The sequence below is a fragment of the Salmo trutta genome, chromosome 32 (assembly GCF_901001165.1).
Source record: "Salmo trutta chromosome 32, fSalTru1.1, whole genome shotgun sequence".
NCBI classification, from domain to species: domain Eukaryota; kingdom Metazoa; phylum Chordata; class Actinopteri; order Salmoniformes; family Salmonidae; genus Salmo; species Salmo trutta.
The window spans coordinates 7,198,496-7,224,934 of NC_042988.1; the positions used below are offsets into that span (position 1 = coordinate 7,198,496).

Below are 26,439 nucleotides of genomic sequence, written 5' to 3' on the forward strand. Positions count from 1 at the left end.
CCCCAACTCCCACTGATCAGAACAGGGCAATCAATGCAGCCTACTGCCTTGCCTAGTTAAATAAAGATTACACATAGTGGTCGATAAATCAATCAACAATGCCAAGTATCTCTACTTGATGATATGATATGAACGGAATGTCAATGACTTGATATGAACGGAATGTCAATGACTTACCAGCAATGTTTTTTAACCGCAAACATTAATCTCGAACAGTATACTGTGTATCTGTACATGTAGACAAACACGGTTGTAACTATCTACTGTAATACAGAACCCCTGCAAAAAAATGGTCTTTTGAAAAATTGTGATATTGTCAAATATTTATTCTTTTTTTGGGGAATGTGTATACCACAGCAAGAGTGTCATTACTGAAATATCATGTCATCACACTTCTCTCCTTTAATTATAGTTTTGGATTTCATACTTATTTCCATACTTTTTGTAATGATTCACCAAGTCTATCAAAATGTTTTTTTTTTCAATCCCATTACTGCGTGTTTGTACAGATCCTCATGTTGAGAACATAGCAGGAAGTATACAAAATGTTATGGCCTTAGGTCATGCTTACGTTTGATATGTTTTGTATTTTGTCTGTAGGATTCATATGATGTAGCATATTGAGAGCATGGCAGGCCACCTACTCTATGTCAATCAGCTTAAGAACAACCAATTAGACCTGCCATTTCACCGGAAGTTGTCAAATCAAGCCCGTTAACGGGATTTCAGCCATAAGAAGTTAAGAACAACCAATTAGACCTGTCTTGGGGTCACGACATGATGCTTAATTTCTTGCAGTTTGTCAGGTAATATGATGGTTCATTCGGTGTGGAGCGTTAGCTGACAGTCGTTATTTTAGGTTAGCTTAATGGAAGCTTCTCTAATGTCAAACATGTAAAGTGTGGTGTACCGCAGGGCAGCTCTCTAGGCATGACTGCTTTTGATCTGTCTTCTGCTGTCTCCGACACTCTGTCGCAACCTTGGGAACACAGCAGAGAGTCTTTTAGAAGTCGTGGCTTTGCTTCTCTGTTTGTCTCTTGCTTACTTCTTGTGTCACATACCTCCACTGTGTGCATGTAGCATGTGCACCTGACATCAAACAAAGACACCTCTCAGCTATGGGGGGTTTCTTTGCTTCACTTTGTTGTATTTTTGATTGTTCAGAGCATAAAAAAAAGTGTCAGCACTGTCAAGAGTTCAAATACTTATTTGGAAATGGGTTTGGCGTGCAACATTGTCAAGACTGGATCGTGGGTCCTCTATCCGGGTCTATCAGCACTCTGCATAAATTACAGCCACCCTGCGTGGTTTTTGCAGAATCTGAGTTTTCAAGGTTTAGGTCAATTTTAGTCGCTTGTATGAAAGGAGAAATGGTGCATGTTTGCTAACTTTCATAACATGGTTTTCAACCCTTTATTTCCACAGACAATGTGTACAGAGAATGCCTTTCCAACGGGTCCTGGGCCGTGAAAGGCAACTACACCCAGTGTCAAGAGATTCTCAATGAGGTATGTATTGTACGTAGCATGGTTATTGGTGTATGGAAAGGTAACTGTTTAACTCTGAGAATACTGAGCCTTTCTCTGTAATGGATGGTAAAATATCTATTCTTCCATTCTTATTCTAAGGATACAAGCACTGCTGAAAATATCTTTACTATCTATTTGCAGAGAAATTCTCAGTATCCCTCAAACACAAACATGACAGTCTGGAGGCAGCACAGGGTCAGACACAGAGTAGCATCCCTAAAGCATTGTGGGAGTTAGTTAAAGAGGAAGTTTTTGTTTTTACAACCACATCTCTATTTTTTATGTAAATGTAATGGTTTTGAGAAACTTAAAAAAAAAATTATATGTATTTTCTTTATTGGACATACAGTTGAAGTCGGAAGTTTATATACACCATAGCCAAATACATTTAAACTCAGTTTTTCACAATTCCTGACATTTAATCCTAGTAAAAATTCCCTGTCTTAGGTCAGTTAGGACCACCACTTTATTTTAAGAATGTGAACTGTCAGAATAATAGTAGAGAGAATGATTTATTTCAGCTTCTATTTCCTTCATCACATTCCCAGTAATTCAGAAGTTTACATACACTCAATTAGTATTTCGTAGCATTGCCTTTAAATTGTTTAACTTGCATAAAACGTTTCAGGTAGCCTTCCACAAGCTTGCCACAATAAGTTGGGTGAATTTTGGCCCATTCCTCCTGACAGAGCTGGTGTAACTGAGTCAGGTTTGTAGGCCTCCTTGCTCGCACACACTTTTTCAGTTCTGCCCACAAATTTTCTATGGGATTGGGGTCAGGTACATTGTGATGGCCACTCCAATACCTTGACTTTGTTGTCTTTGAGCCAATTTGCCACAACTTTGGAAGTATGCTTGGGGTCATTGTCCATTTGGAAGACCCATTTGCGACCAAGCTTTAACTTCCTGACTGATGTCTTGAGATGTTGCTTCAATATATCCACATACTTTTCTGTCCTGATGCCATCTATTTTGTAAAGTGCACCAGTCCCTCCTGCAGCAAAGCACCCCCACAACATGATGCTGCCACTCCCATGCTTCACGGTTGAGATGGTGTTCTTCGGCTTGCAAGCCTCCCCCTTTTTCCTCCAAACATAACGATGGTCATTACGGCCTAACAGTTCCATTTTTGTTTCATCAGACCAGAGGATATTTCTTCAAAAAGTACGATCTTAATCCTCATGTGCAGTTGCAAACCGTAGTCTGTTTGTTTATGGTGGTTTTGGAGCAGTGGCTTTTTCCTTGCTGAGCGGACTTTCAGGTTACTTCGATATAGTACTCGTTTTACTGTGGATATAGATACTTTGCACTTTTTGCACCAAAGTATGTTCATCTCTAGGAGACAGAACGCGTCTCCTTCCTGAGCAGTATGACGGCTGCATGGTCCCATGGTGTTTATACTTGTGTAATGTTGTTTGCACAGATGAATGTGGTACCTTCAGGCATTTGGAAATTGCTCCCAAGGGTGAACCAGACTTGTGGTCTACAATTTTTTTCTGAGGTCTTGGCTGAATTCTTTTGACTTTCCCATGATTTCAAGCAAAGAGGTACTGAGTTTGAAAGCAGGCCTTGAAATATATCCACAGGTACACCTCCAATTGACTCAAATGATGTCAATTAGCCTACCAGAAGCTTCTAAATCCATGACATCCTTTTCTGGAATTTTCTGGAATTTTGTTTAAAGGCACAGTCAACTTAGTGTATGTACACTTCTGACCCACTAGAATTGTGATGAAGCTGAAGTTGATTTGGTGGAAGTTGAAGTTTTTTCCGTTGATTTTCCAAAGCGTGTGACTGGTTTGCTCATGCTAAGTTAGATACACTTTATTACTGGTTAATTAAAATTACTTTTGAGGTCATGAGAAGTATGAATTTAGATTAAATGGAGGATAATTTTCAAAAGTTGTCGAAGAAGAGACATCGTGCGACTTCTTTCTACATTGCTCAACCGGAAGCCGCGTTTTTGAGAAACTTACCTCAAACAGCAAATCATGAACAAAGGCTCCAAAAACAGCTCTCAGTATAGTGATGCAGGTCATTAGATGTTGTGAAATTGTTTTATTCTGAACTTTATCCGCAATGTTATACTCCCTTTTACTGCGACTCAAACGATTCCTCTCCATCCATTCTACAAGTAACTGCCAAAATAATGGAAACACTTGAGTAAATGAGGGGTACAAAGTGTATTGAAAGCAGCTACAACACAGGAATTTCCAGAGTCTTGTAGAATCTATGCCAAGGCGCATTGAAGCTGTTCTGGCGGCTCTTGGTGGCCTAATGCCCTATTAAGACACTTTATGTTGGTGTTTCTTTTATTTTGCCAGTTATGTGTAGTAGCAAGCTAAACAGAGAATGGAACAGCTGGATAAGCTAAACAGGGAATATAATGTTGCGGATAATGTTCAGAATGACACAATTTCATGTGTACATCATCTAAACAGGTCTTCCCTGTGGCTCAGTGGTAGAGCATGGTGTTTGCAATGCCAGCATGGTGTGTGCAACGCCATGGTTGTGGGTTCGATTCCCACGGGGGGCCAGTACAAACATTTTTTTTTATAATAATAATAAATGTATGAAATGTATGCATTCACTACTGTAAGTCGCTCTGGATAAGAGCATCTGCTAAATGACTAAAATGTAAATGTAAGCATCACTATACAGAGATTTTACTTTTCTAAATGGACATATTTTGATGTTTTTGGAGCGTTTGTTCATGTTATTTCAGGGCCCCCATACTACACAACGAGGATGAGGAATTAATTTGCTGTTTGGGTTTCTCATAAACAAGTGAAATGACAAAAAAGCTGTCTGAACCCTTCCTATAACAATTTTCATAAAAAATATAGATTTGATTGTAAAAAAGAAAGCTTTACTGTATGTACCTTGCTCAAGGGCACAACGGCTGTCGCACCTTTGATACTGATGCAAGCAACCCTCACATTCACCAAATGTTTTCCGTCGGCTCTGGTATTTGAAGCGGGTGGCTACCCTCAGGTTACTGGCCCTCTTCTGTAATCTTGAGGCTACCTCCTGCCAATAGAAACATTCTGCGGTACTACCGAAATCACACCAGAACCACCATGTGCTCTTCCAGCACACATCCTCTTTAAAATTCCAGGACTGATCATGTGTGTTATAGAGTGGGTGTTGCATGCTTCATCTCTTCAGTTTGCTTTTCGTTGTCAATGAGCATCCTGTTGATGCTAGCTGACTAAGCCGTCACAAGTGAATACCTACTGAAGTAATTGTACTCCATCGAAATCGTTCGGATAGGGCCCAGCTCAGCTTTGTCATTCACAGCAGAATCTACAAGTCATACAGAGTCATACCTTTATATCTCAGTCCTCAAGACAACAGGGCTTTTACCGAACCACTTTTCTTCCGTCTCCAACAAGCACCTCATGTAGCTCTATTGAGACACATTCAATGGAGCACTTTTATGGAATAGGATGCTTAGTCCCTTTCCCTCTACTCTCCAACACACGTTAATGGAGTCCTGTTATTGTTGTGGGTCCTGGGGTGCCAGTAGGACCCGCACTGATTCTAGCCTTTACTGACAGGCAAGTAAGTGGGCCTACTATGGGCCATACATGCCTTCTGCCAGCTAAAATATGTATCATGGGTTGTTTTGGGAGGATAAGCGAGTGGGAGAGAGCTTGAATAATGTATAGGCTTGTTATCTTATTTGTAGCTTGTATTTAACAAGGCATAAGTGGTTGTTTACATCGACCAGATCATTATGGAGCGTAATGGAGGTGATCTGGTTGGAGGGAAGGAAAGTTAATGTGAGGTAGTACTGTATGCTTGGTCTCCTGAGTACTTGATTCACCTACTGTACAATGTGAGCTAAAAACACATTTTCTGTGAATCTTCTCACATCAAGCTGATCAATGGTACAATGCCTGTACCATTGATTGTAAACAGGTCAATTAGATTCCCTTATAATAACTCTTGCTATACATTGACATTTTTCTCTGAAATACTTTTTAACCCCACATTTGACCTGTGACCTTTTTGCCTTCCTTTCCATTCCCTGAAAAAACATCAACCTTCATTTGAATGATTCTGACAGCTATAGTATATGCATCACTTCCAGGACTATGAGTCATATAATAAACAAATTAGCTCCTTTCCCAAAACCAATTACACAGATTGATTGTGATGGCCATTGGCAAGCAGACAGCTGCTAGCTAGCAGTATTGTGAACAGGCAAACATCTAAGTGTTAGGACCCCCTTGCCACTGGGCAGACGGCTGCACACTGCCTGCTCTCTTCTCCCCACCATCTGTTTCCTGAGGGACATACACATGCAAATGTATAAGTCCACTCAGACAGGGGAGCACCCTGTCGCCTCAGACGCCCACTGCTTTGTGGTTTGGCTCATCCAGATCCAAGCATCGGGAAGGTTGGTGCTGCGCATTGACAAAATCAAACTTTGTGGTATAGGGAAAATTAAAAACAGTATGGGAATCAATGGCATGGTTATTCAAAGACTGAGGACGGTGGCAAAGCAGTGCTACTGTATTAAAACAGTGTCACCTTGCAGATACAAAGGTCCCTATGCACTTAATTAAAAGTAGTTCTAGTGACCTTTACTGATATTCAGAAAGTGTGCAATCCTTTAGGGTGTAGCTTTTGCTTACAAATATTTTTTAATCAAGTAGGGAAAAGGTTAACTATATTAGTCTTTTTTGGCATTCACTATATCTGACTACAGTGGTTCTTTTGTTGGAGCTGTTTATGCCAGCAATTCACACATTTTACGAGGTATGCAGTAACTGTTGAATTTGAACACTTTTAAGTGCTGGGTTTTAACACCGGTTGCATAAATAGTGGTAGACCAAACTTATATGACTAGGTTTTGTTGAGAAGGAATAAAAGCCATCTGCTGCCAGTGTTGCTAGCATCAGCATTCAATATCACCTTCAGGGAAAGACAGAATGCAGAGAGGAGCAAAGAAAGATCTAGCCTCATCTTAGAGCAGGAGAGTACAAAAGCAAGTTATTTTTTTCCCCCGGGAAGGTCTTTGACTATGTTTTTAGCTTGATCGTGTTGTAAATGATAATTTGCCCTTTCCACCTGTAGAACATTTTAACCCACTTACAGCACAGTGGGCTACTGACAAGATGAGTCAACCACTTCAGTGTGGTTACAAAATGTTCAATTTGATCTCGCCATTTGTTCCGTATACCAGCACAGCAGGAGGGGGCTGAGTAACTGCTTTTTAGGGCATCTTCCGGTCCGCAAAGCTTATAGCTGACAAAAGGCTATAATCTTTTTGGTCCAATCACAAACCTGCATTCCTTGAAATCCCAGCTACCCTTGAGAGCATTTAGCTTATGATTCACCATCGTTTATATCGTGGTTGCTCAGCTGGTAATGGTTGTTTAAGGAGGAATTGCTGTTGTCGCTAGAATGCTGCACTCCTATAACTTTACAGACTAAAACAGTGAGGAACAGATATGATGAGCTTTGACCCTGGAATACATAGCTAGTTCACCGCTTTTAAGTTTCCTTTCCCTGGGCTAGGCCCTCCGTAGGAGAGAGCTCATGGGTTAGGAGTCATGTTAAGGTTTCTTTTGTTTTAAAAGAACTTGGCAGTACCAGAGGTCATATAGCCTTTGCTTTTCATGTGATTACCATGATCATGGACTTGAATTATGTATGTAGTGTATCTGGTCATTTACTGCATGCATTTGTAATAGAAAGGGGAAAATACTGTGAAATGTTCTTCATTCCAGTCCAGTGGCATATGTGGTAAGAAATGAAGCCATGTCCTAAAGACTTGACTACCCCGGTTTAAACGACGAATAGATGATTGCAAACAAACACTTTTTTTTACCACACACAACTGTACTGTTTTTATTTGCTACATATCTGTTCTGCTGTACTAAAACGACACCAGTGCAGGCACATGTCCCCATCCCATTCCACTGTGGCACATGTACACTTAAACAAGAAAAAGCACTTTGTTAAGGTAGGAAAAGATCATTGTCACCAGAGCCCCAGAGGCAGGGGTTATAGAAATAGCCATAGAGTCTATTTTCCCAGGTCAATCATGGCCTCTAAAGAGGGCTGCTTGTCACTCAGGTCCACAGACTTGACATGAAATAAAATACTTACTGGCCCAATGCTTTTCACGTGTTGTATATGTGAACTCGGGTTGAAAATTAGGCTCTCTGGGCTTCGGTAGATGGGCCAAAGACAAAAGAAGGTAAAAAAAAAATCGCTCAACTATGAAAGCAAGTGCACAAAGAAACAAGGCAACAGTAAACATGTCATCCATAAATGATGCAGTGCCCCCCCTTGGGGCAATTAGTGACAATTATTCCAACTTAATTTGCCTTTTAAAATGATAAACTTGGATTAGCTAACAGAACGTGCCATTGGAACACAGGAGTGGTGGTTGCTGATAATGGGCCTATGTACGCCTATGTAGATATTCCATTACAAATCTACAAAGCTACAATAGTCATTTACAACATTAACAATGTCTACACTGTAGTTCTGATCAATTTGATGTTATTTTAATGGGCAAAAAAATTGCTTTTCTTTCAAAAACATGGACATTTCTATGTGATCCCAAACTTTTGAGCGGTAGTGTATATTCCCCTCACAATCATGGGGGACAACAAGTCTAAATTGTGGAACATTTTATAGGCAGAGCTTATAGGTCCTTATGGGATGCTTGTTTCTCATGAGGAGATGCATATACAGTGGAGTCCGAAATTATTAACACCCTTGATAAAGATGTTAAAGTAGGTATGGGGTTCTTTTCTGTCCATGAGCTCTATGTTCATGTCACCTGACTAAAGCACCAGTTCCCATCCAAGTGCTAATGCTGTTTAGCAAACTCAAGGCATTTGCATTTGTTGGATGACATGAACATAGAGCTCTTTGGACACACACACCAGTGGTGGGTTTGGTGTCCAAATGAGAATGCATGAGCAGAAAAGAACCTCATATCTACTGTAAAATATGGTGGTGGATCTTTGATGTTATGGAGCTATTTTGCTTCCACTAGTCCTGAGGCCCTTGATAAGGTCAATGGCATCATGACCTTCACCCAGTACCAGGATATTTTAGCCAAAAATGCCTCTGCCAGGAGGCTTAAAGTTGGCCGCAAGTGGATCTTCCAGCAAGACAATAACCCCAAGCACACATCAAAATCCAAATAAATTGTTAATGGGCAATGCTTATAGGTCCTTATGGGAAACATGTTTTTCATCGGGGGCTGCATATATGTACAACATTTCATGAATGTAGCTCAAACGGGACTGGAGATATGCTTGTTCAAAGTTTTAATTTGATTACTATAGCGCCCCCCCCCCCCCCCCCCCTTGGGCCAATCAGTGTAATTTTGTAAATGTCGGATCTCCATCTCCATGGAAAGACGTCTCATTCACCAGTGGTGTCTGCGATATCGACTGTGACGAACATACGGAGACAGATCCATAGTCCCCCCCCTTATTTCCTCATGGGGGACAACAACTGACTCAGGCAAGTTATCTTGTCGAATTACATCTTGCCTACACTGTGCGTTAGGGGGATGCTGCTGCTCTGCCAGGAAAGAGAAAGAGATGCCTCAGGACATAGTACTATCACCATGTCTCGTTATGCTGAGGCAGACAAATGAGCAATGAGGGACTCATTTCTGAGTAAAAAATGCATCCCAATGTCTGCCCTACATCCCAGAGTTCCTGTTTTATACAGAATACAAGGTACTCATTGGTGCATTTGTGAATGACAAAGCTATTTTCCCCAAAGTTAAAGCACAGCACAGAGAGAGAGACACAGGCACAGATAGCAGACAGGAGAGTGTAGATTAAGCAGTGTTGCAGCATGAGGTAAAAGAGACTCCTCCACCTGCGAGATCAAGATAGCCCTGCTAGAAACAGCAGATAGGATGAATTTAACATTTTTCACAAAGAGTAGTGGGGAAGACAGTTGGGCACAGAGCGAATGAAACTATGAGTATAACTGCTACTTCTGGATCAGAGCACTGTCTTATAACTAAAACAAAAGGTGGGGAGAGGATCATGTTTTGCACATACTGCGGATTGTTAGCCTGCCTCGCAAGAAATAAAGGAAAACTCATGGATGTGTTTTAGCGGGAACCCCTTTCAACCTGCTTTTTTTTCTCTCTCACCCACTTTTACCAATCACTACTGTATGTCCATTTACAGTTTCAAGGTGCTGGAATTTCCTCTTGCAGATTTCAAATGTATCAGTAAAATATCAGCTCTACAAGTGAGATGCTCTCTGTGTTCCAAAGTACAAAGCCAAAAGTAATTTTACCACATGGCTAAATACCAACTGAATGTACCAGCTCAAATCTCTGACTCAGTCTTAACACATGCCATTGTGTACCAATGGCACAAATGTTTCCTATAATCACAGATCTTAGTCATCATCAGGTGTCATTCATATAAACATCAAACTAAAATAATAGTTTATCTAAAACAGCACTGCAGCAGAAGGAGAGGCAGGGGAGCCAGTAGAAATGAGATGAGGGCCCAGCCATCCCTACTGTTCATAGGCTGGCGATGCAGCCTGCTCCCTATGTTTGGCTCTGCATGGCATGTTGCTCCTCCGTTCTCCCTGTCCTGTTTTATTGGCTCGGAGAGCTTTCCCTGGCCTCCTTTAAGAGGGCAGGAGGAAATTGGTGACAGATTTGGCCAGCGGGAAGGCTGGCCTCTAAGAGTGGGAGGCGGCTGGGCACTGCCATCAAAAAGCCTCCACCTATCCTCCCCCTCCGCGGACCAGCGTTACGTGACAAAACATACGAGCCTTGTTCTTATCTGTCAGGTTTCAGGGAGGTCAGACACACAACACAAGGCTCACAGCCTCCGATGTTTCAATAAACATATTAACTCTTGAACAAATACAAAAACAGCCTGTCCTTACACACCGGCACATATCCAATACACATGCATGTCCTGCTGATGTGTGTGGGTGGGTGGATGGATGGATGGATGGATAGATGGATAGATGGATAGTTAGATAGATGCAAGCCTGTGTACCACATCGTATGCTAGGACTATCCGGTCTGTCCCAATTGCATAATTAAATAGATAGAGGCCAGGAAAGATGTCCACAGAAGCACTCTGGATCCCTCCCTGACATCTGTTTCCCTCAGGCCCAGCAAGAATATGAATATTTCTAAGAAACTGTTGCCAGTCGGAGCATTAGGATCATTGTTACCATGTGTGAGACCCTATGTAAAGTGATCCTTATGAACCTGGCAGTTGTTTTCACTATGGGTTGGTATGATGGGATGAGTTACAGCTTGCCTTCGCTGTGTTTGTTTGGGGGCTGCTCTGAATGCTGCTACTGCTCAGCCAGGAAAGAGAAAGAGATGCCTCAGGGCTGTGTACGATCACCATGTTAGAGACCATGTCCAGAGACCACCTTTGCTTGCTTTCCCCCATTGACCACTTCCCTCCGATGACCATTCAAGCCGTGAACTTTCCAACCCTCTCTTGACCTTCTGTCTCATTTTTTAAAATTGCTTTTCTTTTTTGTGTTGCTATAAAGCGCTTTGAGATTCTTTATGTAAATGAATAGCGCTAGTTTGTTTTTGTTTCTTTGTCTGTTAGTAGATCTTAGTCCCCACCACCACCCCCCCCCCCACTATCAAGTTCTCCGAAATTACAATAGTGTGGGGGATGAGAGAGAGAGAGAGAGAGAGAGAGAGAGAGAGAGAGAGAGAGAGAGAGAGAGAGAGAGAGAGAGACAAAGAGAGACAGAGAGAGACAGAGAGAGACAGAGAGAGACAGAGAGAGAGAAAAACACTAGAAGGTGTGCTCTGTGATGAGGTAATGACAACAGGTGCAGAACAACATGTCCAGAAAGAAGACTGGGAGGAAGTATGCGAAGAGTCATCTCTGAAAAGAAAAGAGATGAGGGGCTTTTGTTTGTAGAGAAGGTGAGAGACAGTTGCCCCAGAGGTGTTAACTGTATGAGAATGTGAACATTTAAATGGTGTAAAGTAAAGATGTGATTTAAAGTACCAATGACATATCATTTCCCTGTTTGATGTCAATGAAATTGACTAAATGACCAATATGTGATATTTGATATCACTCATTGCACATTGATATTAATGTCAACAGTGATCGTCTTGTCCCTTATAAAATGCCATCTGGTTGAGTTATACAGGGGCCTTTTTCACAGATAATGATGGGAAGTCATAAAATCCAGTGTCAACTCAAACCTCTGCACTTTGACTCTATCTATTCAATACCAGACTGTTCTAACAGTACATAATACATACAGACAGACAGACATATTACAGTTTTTTACAATCGCTAATATCCTTTTGTGCAATCTGTAGTCACATTTTCAAAACTCTAAACACAATTAGCACAACATCCGTCTGTTGTGGACCATACCAATAACACAATTCATGTTGTTTTCACAGAATATGTAGTCAATTAACACGTTTCTAAAATGCTTACATTTTCTTTACATACAAGCTTACCCAATACCAAAATTATGGATCTTTCTTGTCTTTTTCACAAATGCTTGCACACAGTGTGCCAGAAATGAAGACCTAATGTTTAAAACCTTAAATATAGTGTAAAGCCTCTACTTCTGCAATAACAGGAGCTCAAAAGCTATATTGAAACAGTCGATAAGTATTTTTGAATGAATAGATCATTGAAACATTGAGAAATAGCTGATTTACTTTAAGTTGTGTTAAATAGACCAACCACAGCTGATTCTAATCTCAATGGGAGACATAGCCAGGTGTTAAAGTTCTTTCAATTACATGGACATACACAGTAAAAAGTGGACTATTTGGATTGATTTGGTTCAATGTGGAGACAGAACAACACAGAGGAGCAGAGAGAGAAAAGATTATGTCTGGACAAGGGAGAGGAATAGTTGAACCAGGGAGAGGAGTAGCTGGACCAGGCAGAGGAGTAGCTGGACCAGGCAGAGGAGTAGCTGGACTAGGCAGAGGAGTAGCTGGACCAGGCAGAGGAGTAGCTGGACCAGGCAGAGGAGTAGCTGGACCAGGCAGAGGAGTAGCTGGACCAGGCAGAGGAGTAGCTGGACTAGGCAGAGTAGTAGCTGGACCAGGGAGAGGAGTAGCTGGACCAGGGAGAGGAGTAGCTGGACCAGGGAGAGGAGTAGTTGGACCAGGGAGAGGAGTAGTTGGACCAGGACAATGAAGAAGGAGAGGTAGGGGGAGAGGAGTAAGAATGTGTGGTGGTGTTCAAAGGAGAGTAAGATCTGTTGTCACTGACGAAATAAGAGCCACCATCATAGACCATGTGATAAACCATGTTCTATCACTGAGAGAGGCTGGTGAAAGAGTCCAGCCTAATCTCAGACAGTCAACCGTGGCTTCCATTATCCAGAATTTTCAACAAACCCACAGGTAAGTAATGCATTTCACAAGGGCTTCTTCTATCATTACTGTTGCTATGTGTCACGGTAACTGTAGGCCACCAGTCTCAATGCAAAGATGTATGTTGTATTTTTGTTCCTCTAAAGGACGTCTTCCTCCCTCCGGGGAGGGAGGAAAGCTCCTCAGTGAAGACCAAGAGCATGCCATTGTAGGATTGTTCATTGCTGACAATGCATTAAAATTGAGAGAAATTCATACCAGAATTGTAGAGGACAACCTGGTAATTCACAATGTGGAAAGCATCAGCCTGACTACCATTGCTCGGACTCTGACCAAACACAGAGTTGTACACAGTTCCTTTTGAAAGGTCAAGGAACTCCGGCACGCCCAGGTATGGTGTCTATCCAATGTCTTGTTCTATAGTGAGTTTTACACTATGCTACTCTACATGTAAACATGGGTTACAGTACATACAGTAGGACATACTGAAAAGCATTTACACATACTGTTTTTTTTTCAGAGAGTCATAGAGTTGGAGGCTAATCAGACCCCACATGAAATCATTTATGTAGACGAGGCAGGGTTTAACCTGGCAGAAACACGTCGGCGGGAAAGAAACGTAATCGGGAAAAGGGCCTCCGTTGATGTGCCGGGTCAGAGAGGAGAAAATATCACAATGTGTGCTGCAATCTCGAGTGCTGGTTTGGTCCTGCAGAAATGCCAGATTGGTCCCTACAATACTGAGCGCCTTCTTTTGTTTTTAGATGACATCCACCAACAACTGGTGCCAGAAGCAGAAAGGGAACCGCTGGGAGGAAACATGAGGACATTTGTGATTGCATGGGACAATGTAGCATTCCACCATTCACATGCAATCAAACTGGTTTGCAGCCCATCCAAGAATGGTTTCCCTTTTCCTCCCCCCTCCTCGCCTTTCCTCAACCCCATTGAGGAATTTTAGTCTGCCTGGACGTGGAAAGTGTATGATCATTGGCCACATTACCAAATGTCCCTCCTGGATGCAATGGATGCCGGCTGCAGAGACATCTCAGCTGAAGACTGCCAGGGGTCGATAAGGCATGCCAAGCGTTTATATCCAAGGTGCATAGCGAGAGATGACATAAGATGTGATGTGGACGAGAACATGTGGCCAAATGCTGAAGATTGTATAGATTAGAACAGGACTGTGCATTTTAGTTTTTTTCCCCTTCTGTGCCTTTTCTTACTGTAATTGTGTTTTATTTTTACACGTTTGGAACCAAAGACCATGTATGTTGGATTTTTTGTTGATTACTGGCAGCAATTTCATGTTGCTAAGCTTTTACTGCAACAATTCTGTCACTTACTATTTTTTGCTACTGTACATTCTATAAAGTAAAGATAGTATGTTGCAAAAAATGCACACATTCGACACTCAACCAGAAAATGTAGAGTGGTTTACAGTGAAAGGAAACTGAATTATAAAAAAATATATATTTCATATTGTGTGCAGGTAGAACTGAAACATGAAATGTAATACAGTTTTTGTAATGCCATCAAATGTTAATATTTTGAAAGTCGTTGTGCTATGATTGACTATACATGTCACGTCCTGGCCAGTATATAAGGTTAATTGTTTTGTAGTTTGGTCAGGGCGTGACAGAGGGTATTTGTTTTATGTGGTTCGGGGTGGTGTGTTTGTGTAAAGGGTGTTTGATTTAGTATGTCCGGGGTTTGGTTTATGTCTAGGTAGTTCTATGTGGAGTCTAGTATGTCTGTTTCTATGTCTGGTGAATTGGTGTTGGGACTCTCAGTTGAAGGCAGGTGTTTTCTATCTGCCTTTGATTGAGAGTCTCATAAATGAGGGTGTGTTTGTGTTTGTGTTTTGGTGGGTGATTGTTCTGTGTTCAGCCCTAGGCTTTGCTAGACTGTTTTGTTGTTCGTTTGTTAGTTCTAGTAGTTTTGTTATTTTGTATTCAGTTGTTTTTTGTAAGTTAATAAATCTAAATATGAGCATACACGTACCTGCTGCATTTTGGTCCTCATTCACCAACGACAACCGTGACAGAATCACCCACCACCAAAGGACCAAGCAGCAGAGGAAGGAGCGGAGGATTTTCGAAGAGGACAAACGAGAGAGATGGACTTGGGAGGAGATCTTGGAGGGAGAAGGCTCCTACACTTGGGAGGAGATCCAAGCAGGGAAAGATCGCCTTCCTTGGAAACAGGTGGTACGCGAGAGAGAGGATAGGAGTAAGGCTGGTATGGACCGGGAACGTTTCCGAGGGACAAGACTGGCGTTGAAGCACGAGAGGCACCCCCAAGAAAATTTTGGGGGGGGGCACACGGGTAGTTTGGCTAGGCCTAGGAAGAGCCGGAGGCCAGCTACCCGTGGTTATATGGAGGAGCGTATGAGGTGGGGAGCGCCATGTTTCGCTGAGAAGCGCAATATCTCACCCATACGCACGCACAGTCCGGTGCGAGTTATTCCAGCCCCTCGCAGGTGCCGTGCTAGAGCGGGCATCCAGCCTGGTAGGAGGATGCCTGCGCAGCGCATCTGGTCGCCGGTACGCCTCCGAGGACCAGGCTACCCAACTCCCGCTCTACGCACGGCTACCATCAAGCCCCTGCACAGCCCAGTCTGCCCTGTACGAGCACTCCGCTCGTGCAGGGCTACTAGTTCCATCGAGCCAAGGCGGGTTGTGCAGGAGGTAAGATCTAGACCGGCTGTGCACCTCCATAGCCCTGGGTTTCCAGCTCCTGTCTCTCGTGCGGACCCGGAAGTGCGGCCACCCAGTCCGACTCGTCCTGTTCCCGCTCCCCGCACTAAACGGCAAGTGCGTAAACCCAGCCTCGCCAGTCAACAGTCGCCGGAGCTTCCCGCCAGTCAACAGTCGTCGGAGCTGCCCGCCAGTCAACAGTCGTCGGAGCTGCCCGCCAGTCAACAGTCGTCGGAGCTGCCCGCCAGTCAACAGTCGTCGGAGCTGCCCGCCAGTCAACAGTCGTCGGAGCTGCCCGCCAGTCAACAGTCGTCGGAGCTGCCCGCCAGTCAACAGTCGTCGGAGCTGCCCGCCAGTCAACAGTCGTCGGAGCTGCCCGCCAGTCAACAGTCGTCGGAGCTGCCCGCCAGTCAACAGTCGCCGGAGTGGTCAGACTGCGCTGAACTGCCGGAGTGGCCAGACTGCGCTGAACTGCCGGAGTGGCCAGACTGCGCTGAACTGCCGGAGTGGCCAGACTGCGCTGAACGGCCGGAGTGGCCAGACTGCGCTGAACTGCCGGAGTGGCCAGACTGCGCTGAACTGCCGGAGTGGCCAGACTGCGCTGAACTGCCGGAGTGGCCAGACTGCGCTGAACTGCCGGAGTGGCCAGACTGCGCTGAACTGCCGGAGTGGCCAGACTGCGCTGAACTGCCGGAGTGGCCAGACTGCGCTGAACTGCCGGAGTGGCCAGACTGCGCTGAACTGCCGGAGTGGCCAGACTGCGCTGAACTGCCGGAGTGGCCAGACTGCGCTGAACTGCCGGAGTGGCCAGACTGCCCTGACCTGCCGGAGTGGCCAGACTGCCCTGACCTGCCGGAGTGGCCAGACTGCCCTGACCTGCCGGAGTGGCCAGACTGCCCTGAACTGCCGGAGTGGACAGACTGCCCAGACTGCCCCGAGCTGACAGACTGCCCTGAACTGCCGGAGTGGCCAGACTGCCCTGAACTGCCGGAGTGGCCAGACTGCCCTGAACTGCCGGAGTGGCCAGACTGCCCTGAACTGCCGGAGTGGCCAGACTGCCCTGAACTGCCGGAGTGGCCAGACTGCCCAGACTGCCCTGAGCTGACAGACTGCCCTGACCTGCCCGAGTTGCCAGACTGCCCTGACCTGCCCGAGTTGCCAGACTGCCCTGACCGTCCCGAGTTGCCAGACTGCCCTGACCGTCCCGAGTTGCCAGACTGCCCTGACCGTCCCGAGCTGCCAGACTGCCCAGACAGCCTGGAACGGCCTGAGCCGGAGCCGCCTCCAATATAGGTGGGTTGGGGAGGGGGGGTGTAGCACAGTGCCGTCGTTGACGGCAGCCACCCTCCCTTCCCTCCCTTTAGTAAGGGGGAATTTTCTTTTGGGTATTGTTTGGGGGTAATTTTTTTTGTGTTAAGGTGCTTCTGGGGTAGCACCTTTAAGGGGGGGGTACTGTCACGTCCTGGCCAGTATATAAGGTTAATTGTTTTGTAGTTTGGTCAGGGCGTGACAGAGGGTATTTGTTTTATGTGGTTCGGGGTGGTGTGTTTGTGTAAAGGGTGTTTGATTTAGTATGTCCGGGGTTTGGTTTATGTCTAGGTAGTTCTATGTGGAGTCTAGTATGTCTGTTTCTATGTCTGGTGAATTGGTGTTGGGACTCTCAGTTGAAGGCAGGTGTTTTCTATCTGCCTTTGATTGAGAGTCTCATAAATGAGGGTGTGTTTGTGTTTGTGTTTTGGTGGGTGATTGTTCTGTGTTCAGCCCTAGGCTTTGCCAGACTGTTTTGTTGTTCGTTTGTTAGTTCTAGTAGTTTTGTTATTTTGTATTCAGTTGTTTTTTGTAAGTTAATAAATCTAAATATGAGCATACACGTACCTGCTGCATTTTGGTCCTCATTCACCAACGACAACCGTGACAATACAGTTGAAGTCGGAAGTTTACATACACCTTAGCCAAATACATTTAAACACAGTTTTTCACAATTCCTGACATTTAATCCTAGTAAAAATTCACTGTCTTAGGTAAATTAGGATCACCACTTTATTTTAAGAATGTGAAATGTCAGAATAATAGTAGAGAGAATGATTTATTTCAGCTTGCATTTCTTTCATCACATTTCCAGTGGGTAAGAAGTTGACATACACTCAATTAGTATTTGGTAGCATTGCCTTTAAATTGATTAACTTGGGTTAAAGGTTTTGGGTAGCCTTCCACAAGATTCCTACAATAAATTTGGTGAATTTTGACCCATTCCTCCTGACAGAGCTGGTGTAACTGAATCAGGTTTGTAGGCCTCCTTGCTCGCACAGGGTTTTTCAGTTTTGCCCACAAATTTTCTATAGGATTGAGGTCAGGGCTTTGTGATGGCCACTCCAATACCTTGACTTTGTTGTCCTTAAGCCATTTTGCCACAACTTTGGAAGTATGCTTGGGGTCATTGTCCATTTGGAAGACCCATTTGCAACCAAGCTTTAACTTCCTGACTGATGTCTTGAGATGTTGCGTCAATATATCCACATAATTTTCCTACCTCATGATGCCATCTATTTTGTGAAGTGCACCAGACCCTCCTGCAGCAAATCACCCCTACAACATGATGCTGCCACCCCCGTACTTCACGGTTGGGATGGTGTTCTTCAGCTTGCAAGCCTCCCCCTTTTTCCTCCAAACATAACGATGGTCATTATGGCCTAACAGTTCTATTTTTGTTTCAACAGACCAGAGGACATTTCTCCAAAAAGTATGATCTTTGTCCCCATGTGCAGTTGCAAACTGTAGTCTGGCTTTTTTATGGCGTTTTTGGAGCAGTGGCTTCTTCCTTGCTGACCGACCTTTCAGGTAATGTCGATATAGGACTCGTTTTACTATGGATATAGATACTTTCGTACCTGTATTGTCCAGCATCTACCCAAGGTCCTTTGCTGTTGTTCTGGGATTGATTTGCACTTTTCGCACCAAAGTACATTCATCTCTAGGAGACAAAACACATCTCTTTCCTGAGCGCTATGGCGGCTGCGTGGTCACATGGTGTTTATACTTGCGTACTATTGTTTGCACAGATGAACGTGGTACCTGCAGGTGTTTGGAAATTGCTCCCAAGGGTGAACCAGACTTGTGGAGGTCTACAATTTTTTTCCTGAGATCTTGGCTGATTTCTTTTGATTTTCCCATGATGTCAAGCAAAGAGGCACTGAGTTTGAAGGTAGGCCTTGAAATACATCCACAGGTACACCTCCAATTGACTCAAATTATGTCAATTAGCCTATCAGAAGCTTCTAAAGCCATGACATCATTTTTGGGAATTTTCCAAGCTGTTTAAAGGCATACTAAGTTGACTGTGTGTAAACTTCTGACCCACTGGAATTGTGATACTGTGAATTATAAGTGAAATAATCTGTCTGTAAACAATTGTTGGAAAATTACGTGTGTCATGCACAAAGTAGATGTCCTAACCAACTTGCCAAAACTATAGATTGTTTACAAGAATTTGTGGAGTGGTTGAAAAATGAGTTTTAATGACTTCAACCTAAGTGTATGTAAACTTCCGACTTCAACTGTAGGTTCTTCATGGATAGAAAACATGTGCTACTGTTTTGACAGAATGATAAGATAATGAGTCGGGTTTGTCGTGTTGTGATAGAGTTAGTGTATGTAGAGAACGTTTCTTTGCATTTTGAAATGTAGAGTTGATATTTAATGAATAAAATGTGGTTCTGAGCAGAAAATTAACTATTTGGCTAATTGTGTGATGTAGGTGTGTTAAGAGTTTAGAAAAAGTATTTTAAGTATAGGTAAATTCTTGTTAGCAATTGTAAAAAACTATAAACTGTTTTTAGAGATGAAATTCAATTATGTGACTTTTATAGATCCTTTGCAAAGTCTGCTGTACATGATGACCTCATGAGCGAAGGCTGTAATGCATGAACTATTGACATATGTAAAGACCACATAATCAAATGTAATTGTATTTATCACATGCACCGAGTACAACAGGTGTAGACTTTACCGTGAAAAGCTTACTTATGAACCCTTTCCCAATGCAGATATTAAAAGTAAGAAACATTTGCTAAATAACAAAAAGGAAATATTAACTCAAATAATTATAACGAGGCTATATACAAGGAGTACAGGTACCGAGTTAGGGTTACGTGCAGGGGTACGAGCTAGTTGAGGTATTTTAGGTTATATGTACATGTAGGTAGGAGTAAAAGTGACTAGGCAATCGGGATAGATAACAGAGTAGCAGCAGCGTACTATATGTGAAGAGTGTGAAAGTCTGTCCATGTGTGAGTGTGTGTGTGTTGGAATGTCAGTGCAGTATGTGTGAGTGTGTGGGCAGAGTCCAGTGAGGGTGCATAGAGCCAGTGCAAGAGAGTCTGTACAAAAAGAAGGGGATCAATGAAAATAGTCCGGGTAGCTATTTGATTAACTGTTTAGCAGTCTTATGGCTTGGGGGTAAAAGCTATTCGGGAGACATTTGGTCCCAGACTTGGTGCTCCGGTACCACTTGCCGTGCGGTAGCAGAAAGAACAGTTTATGACTTGGGTGGCTGGACTCTTATAACATTTTTAGGGCCTTCCTCTGACACCGCCTGGCATAGAGGTCCTAGATGGCAGGAAGCTCGCCCCCATGATGTACTCGGGACATACGTGCTACCCTCTCTAGCGCTTTATAGTCGGATGCCAAGAAATGTCCATAATACGATTCATAGATGATACGTTTTGCACTGTTTTTAACAGTAGGCAATACGAAAGTGCACAATATCTCTCATGAAGTTATTAGCTATCTTTTAACTTTGACCAATGATGTACACTGCCAGGTATAGATTTGTGTGTCCATACTATTGTTTGCATATTACTGTATTTTCTGGCGTATTATCTGGCTTTTTTTCTCTCCTTTCTGCAGAAAAAGAGCAAGCTGCACTACCATATAGCGGTGATCATAAACTACATGGGACATTGTATCTCTCTGGCAGCCCTGCTGGTGGCCTTCATCCTCTTTATGAGGCTGAGGTGAGTAACACTGTCCTCCTACTGTCATTCCTCCATCATATCAACACATCACATAACAAACAGATAATAACACGACACCCGTCTGTTACGTTCCTTCACGTTCCTCCGTCATGTCAACACATCCTATGTCCTGATGTCACACCCACACAACCCCATAGCCTTGGTTACGGCTAAGTGTTTCATACTCAAGCCAATACAACATGAAACAGTACAGTATGAAACCGAGAAGAAAATACCATTATTCCATAGTTCATAATACTCTGTAATAATCCTGCCGAGATTCGTGTTATTTTATGGCTCAGTAGACAGGATCCACGTTCTTGTGCTCGATACTTGTCACTCACCGGGGGGGGGGGGGGATATGTCATTATGTGTACCACCAGCCCGGCCCTCAACCCTGCAGTACATGCTCTGTCATGACCCATCAATGTCTAAATAGATTTTCTGACTCATGACAAGGTTGGATGAATGAGGTGGTGAATGTAATGCAGCGCTGGTTTGACCTAGGTGTAATGCAGCCTTGTTTCGGTTCTGTCCTGTATATGTCCAGCATATTAGTGAAGTGTGCCCTGCTGGAGTGGCGTGTATTATTCAAATACATTCACACACACAGGCACGCACGAACAAACACACACACACACACACACACACACACACACACACACACACACACACACACACACACACACGGACAAATCCACTCTGAAATCCACTCCATGTTCCCACAACCGCAATCTTGTTTTGTGAGAGGAGAGAGACTGTTTCATTCTGGACTCCCAGGGTTCACCCGCTGTTCAAAAACTGGTCGAGTCAACGTTGTTTCCACATAATTTCAAGCAAAAAATGTGATGACGTTGAATCAACGTGGAAAAGTGATTGGATTTGAAAAAAGTCATCAACGTAAGGGAATTGTTTTACCTCAATCCAATGATAAGGTGATTTTTTAAATTTTATTTCACATTGAGTTCATGTTAGTTGTCAACTCAACCAAATGTAAAACAAAACTAGATGTTGAAATTATGTCTGGGATGTGTTGACCAGTGAAGGCACTGTGCGGTGGTGAAAGCAGTGATGCGTGACAAACAGCATGTCACTAACAACCCAACATGTCAGTCAGCCAAAAACCACGCATGTCTGTGTTTTCTCAAAGGCCACACCAAAACAGATTATCTGGACTCTGAGATTAAACATATAGTGTAAGAGATTGTTTAGAACGGATTATCCTGGATTAATCTGGTCCGATTCATTTCAGCAAGATACTGTCTCACTGCTTCAATTGCTCCAATCAAGAAGCCTCATTTGAGTTGAGACGACAGAGGAAGATTTTTTAGGCTCACTCAATCTGGTTAAAATAGTTACATCTTCAACATCAGTGCCCTGTTTATTAACCTCTTACCATCTCAGCTAATATGGAGAGTGGTGTGTCATAAAGCTATTGGGATTGGTCGTACTGTATGTATGTAGAGAATAGAGGACAGGAAAAGTAAAGTAGCAGACAGACCGGCCAGCGCTGGTCTACTGTTTACTTCCTAAACTGAAATGAAACAGCTAGCAGGAACAGATGTCTGGGATGGACACACACATACACACATACACCCTGAGACTTCATTACTCCTTCTCCACACATGGGCTGAACTCGCTGAAATCACGGCCTGTTTTATCTTTTCATTTGATCTGGCTGTGATAAAGGTGTCCTTTTTAATATTTCACACACACACACAAAAAAAAATGTTTTGGCTATAAAGCCCCTCTAGCTACTTCACGGGTATAGACCTCTCACAGGAGAATGGTAGCTGTGTGAGTCATACATTGTTTGTACTGTAACGACAGAAGAAAAGTCCCTGAAAGGAGTACTTTCTCATTCACATGCCTCGCTTTGATAGATTATAGGCCTTCAATGTCTTTTGGCATAAAATCGAAAGTCAAAAGGTGCGTTTTTTTTCTTTTTACACCCTTGAAACTGAGTTATTTTATATATCCTCCTTTTATATCCTATCTAATCTGCTCTTCAGGACTGATTACAAAATCGATAATACAATTTGAAGGATTATCAGATTACGGAGATGAATCAAAATAGCTTCACTGCCTGAATGCATTGTACAGTTAAAAAACAATGCACATCATTGTCACTCCTGAGTGTATACGCTCTTCTTTGATCATGTAATGCTTTGCTGTACAGTATCAGTGCATTCAATGCATGCGCATTGTTTGGGTAGCTCGGCCAAGGGAACCACTTTTAAGAGGTTTAGTGTCTGCACATAAGCTTCGGTAACACTTTGTTTGGATAGCCCTAAACCTCCTATTCAAACTCAGTGAAGACCCCAGGCCTGGTTTAGTGTGCGGACAAGTTTAGATTGAATGACTTGAGGTTATTTTCAGTCCGGGAACACAACGGTGAGAAGAGGGTAAACACATTGCTTGTTCAAGCCTCTCTGAGTTAAGGCACCCAATGCACTGTGAACGGTATTGCTGAGTTTGAGTTGTAGACAAAGCATCCATGGGAGAACACTTCTGCTTCACCCCTCCTTTCGTTCACACTTGCTGACATTTGGTAAGATACTGCCGAGCACTGAAATATACAGACGCATAAGTGTAAAAGAGGAAAAGGTGCTTTCGTATGGAACGAGGGCTTAGTTGTTTGTGTGGGAACTTCAGCTGACGTGTATCTAATTATGTTGAATTGGGGCGGACCTAAATTACTTTCGGGTTATACATGTGGATATTTCTCGTGCACAAGTTTTGTAATTGCCACCACATGGAAACTTTGTACACGACTTCATGATTCGTCAATTATTTTAACACTTAAGTGATTACGAAAGAGAAAAAGATTATCAGGGAAACAACGACTTCAGATGATCATTGACTTTCCACTGATCCCTGAACTAGGAAGACCTGGCGGATTCTATTCCCGTCCATACTGACGTAGCAGCAGGATGAAGAGACAGGGTATGTAGAGGATAGGAGGCTACAGACCTCAGAGACACATGGTCTCAGTGTGAAGTGATGGCCCCTGGCCAGCTTCCCTCAGCTCCCCAGTGAACTGAGAAACGCACCGACAGCGAACATACCCAGGACCCCAGCACTGCACTGGCAGGGTGTTACCAACGCAGTGATATGCCATTTGGACTGTGAAACACACCAGGGGGAATCTGCGTCAGTGGAAAAGGACAAGCAGAGCAGCACTGCTGTCATCCACTAATGGAAAACCCCCTGTTGGGAAAACGACAGAGGCGTTATTCACGTAGCTAACCAGGATCTTTGCCTGATCTATCCCCCCTCATTTTGTGTAGGAGCAGGCGCTTATACAACCTGGTCTCAGAGCATTTCGTATTACTTTGTATGTAAATCCGAGACTTAATTTATCAAATCAAATTTTATTAGTCACATGCGCCGAATGCAACAGTGAAATGCTTATGATATTCTAAGTTTTATATAGTATGTATTCATTTGTGGATGTCCATCGCATATTTCGAATGTTATGTTATGAATTACAATTCGTATTATATGTTACGTGTAACGGGCGTCGTATAGAGGGGACCAAGGCGCAGCGTGTTGAGTGCTCATAATTGTATTTTAATGAAAACGAACACTTTGTCAAAAGAAACAAAACGACAGCTAACAGTTCTGTCAGGTTACATTAACGAAACAGAAAACAACTACCCACGAAAACCAAGTGGGAAAAGGCTGCCTAAGTATGGCTTCCAATCAGAGACAACGATAGACAGCTGCCTCTGATTGGAAACGATACCAGGCCAAAACATAAACACAAACAGAATGCCCACCCCCTATCACACCCTGACCTAACTAAACAGAGAAAAAATAGCTCTCTTAGGTCAGGGCGTGACAATATGTTAACAATTCTAGATAGATGGCTAATGTTAGTTAGCTCACTAACATTAGCTAGGCTAGGGGATCAAATCAAAATCAAATCAAATTTTATTAGTCAGATGCGCCGAATACAACAGTGAAATGCTTACTTATGAGCCCCCAACCAACAATGCAGTTTCAAAAAATGCAGGCAAGAATAAGAGATAAAAGTAACAAGTAATTAAAGAGCAGCAGTAAAACAACAATAACGAGACTATATACAGGAGGGTACCAGTACAGAGTAAATGTGAAGGGGCACCGGTTAGTTGAGGTAGTATGTACATGTAGGTAGAGTTATTGAAGTGGCTATGCATAGATGACAACAACAGAAAGTACCAGTGGTGTAAGGAGGGTGAGGTGGGGTGGGGAGGAAATGCAAATAGTCTGGGTAGCCAATTGATTAGATGTTCAGGAGTCTTATGGCTTGGGGGTAGAAGCTGTTTAGAAGCCTCTTGGACCTAGACTTGGCGCTCCGGTACCGCTTGCCATACGGTAGCAGAGAGAACAGTCTATGACTATGGTGGCTGGAGTCTTTTTTTTAGGGCCTCCTCTGACACCACCTGGTATAGAGGTCCTGGATGGCAGGAAGCATTGTCCCAGTGATGTGATGGGCCGTTCACACTACCCTCTGTAGTGCCTCTTCATCCTGCTGCTGAGGCCAAGCAGTTGCCATACCAGGCAGTGATGCAACCAGTCAGGATGCTCTCAATAGTGTAGCTGTAGAACCTTTTGAAGATCTGAGGACCCATGATAGATAGGGTTAGGATTAAGTTTAGGAGTTAGGTTAAAGAGTTAAACTATGGTTATGGGAAGGGTTAAGGGAAGGGTTCGCTAATATTCTAAGTAGTTGCAAAGTAGCTCAAAAGTAGCAAAATGCTTCTAATTAGCTAAAATGCTGAAGTGATCTGTGATCATTTTCAAACTCGCAACCTTTGAGTAGCTAGACATTCCCGTTATATGCCTACCCATCCACCCCGACCAGCCACCTTCCTTTTGTTTTTGCCTTAAGTAAACATCTGTCTTATGTAACCAAACGTAACATATCATACTAAATGGAGTGTCTCAGATTTATGTACAGAATAATACAAAATGCTCTGAGACCAGGTTGGTTTGCAGCAAAATGCCCATGACGCTGTCCAAGTTCGTTCACAGTGGGGATGGGGTTTAAAGCATGAAACGGGAAATGCTGCTGCTTTCAAGAATGTGCATAGTGAAGATACAGGACTCCCTGGGGAGAGGGAAATTAACCAAGAGATAGGCCAGTAAGACGAGAGGAACTGTGGTGATGTGGGAAGGGGTTTGCTGTCAACCCTACTGTACCACTAGGCCCTTGAGATCACATGTAGTAAGGATCCACTCAGCACAGAGCCCTGGGCTGTACAGCAGCTCAAACTCCCTCAAAACGGTGATACTATTCATATAATAAAGTGTAAGTGTAAGTGTTCTCACTTGGAACAAACGTGGTGGAACTTTGGATCCCAAAGCAGCTGCTCGCCCACTTTCAGAGCGCACATCCTAGTGTGATGGCTGGAGTGGTGCCTATCAGTGATTGTCACAGCTCACCTGGCAAAAAGCTGTTTAGCCTAGTGCCAGTCAATGTTTCACCATGGCCTTATTTTTTATTAACTTTGCTTGAGCCCACTCCATTAGAGTCAGTTTGCAGAGGTCCAGTTCAAACATGTTGTTGAAGACCTTTGTTGCCAAGGTATCAAACATGAACTTAACATCTGCATTGAATCAAGCTGGAAATCATTGATATAAATACAGCACACTGTTGAAAGGGACAGTCTGCTACCAATAAGGAAAAGTAAAGCAAAAAGCTGTAGAGATACTGTACCACAACACTTCTACCCAACTTAGAGATGTCCTCATTGTAAACCAAGGCACTTTTGCGGTTACATGAAGGGGACGATTACAGGCTTGTTTTAACAGTGATGTGGCATGTTTTTTCCCGGAGGGGGGTCCCTGATCCC

General features: G+C 43.3%; 1 protein-coding gene across 2 annotated transcripts in view; it reads left to right on the forward strand.

Annotated features, from left to right (window-relative positions):
* The window catches only part of LOC115170939 (corticotropin-releasing factor receptor 1), a 183,312-nt gene that overhangs the window by 104,498 nt on the left and 52,375 nt on the right, over positions 1-26,439 (forward strand). For both annotated transcript variants that reach the window (XM_029727338.1, XM_029727339.1), the window contains 2 exons: positions 1,426-1,508; positions 20,493-20,599. In XM_029727338.1, coding sequence (XP_029583198.1) covers positions 1,426-1,508; positions 20,493-20,599 — 190 coding nt within the window. The remainder of the gene's footprint in view (positions 1-1,425; positions 1,509-20,492; positions 20,600-26,439) is intronic.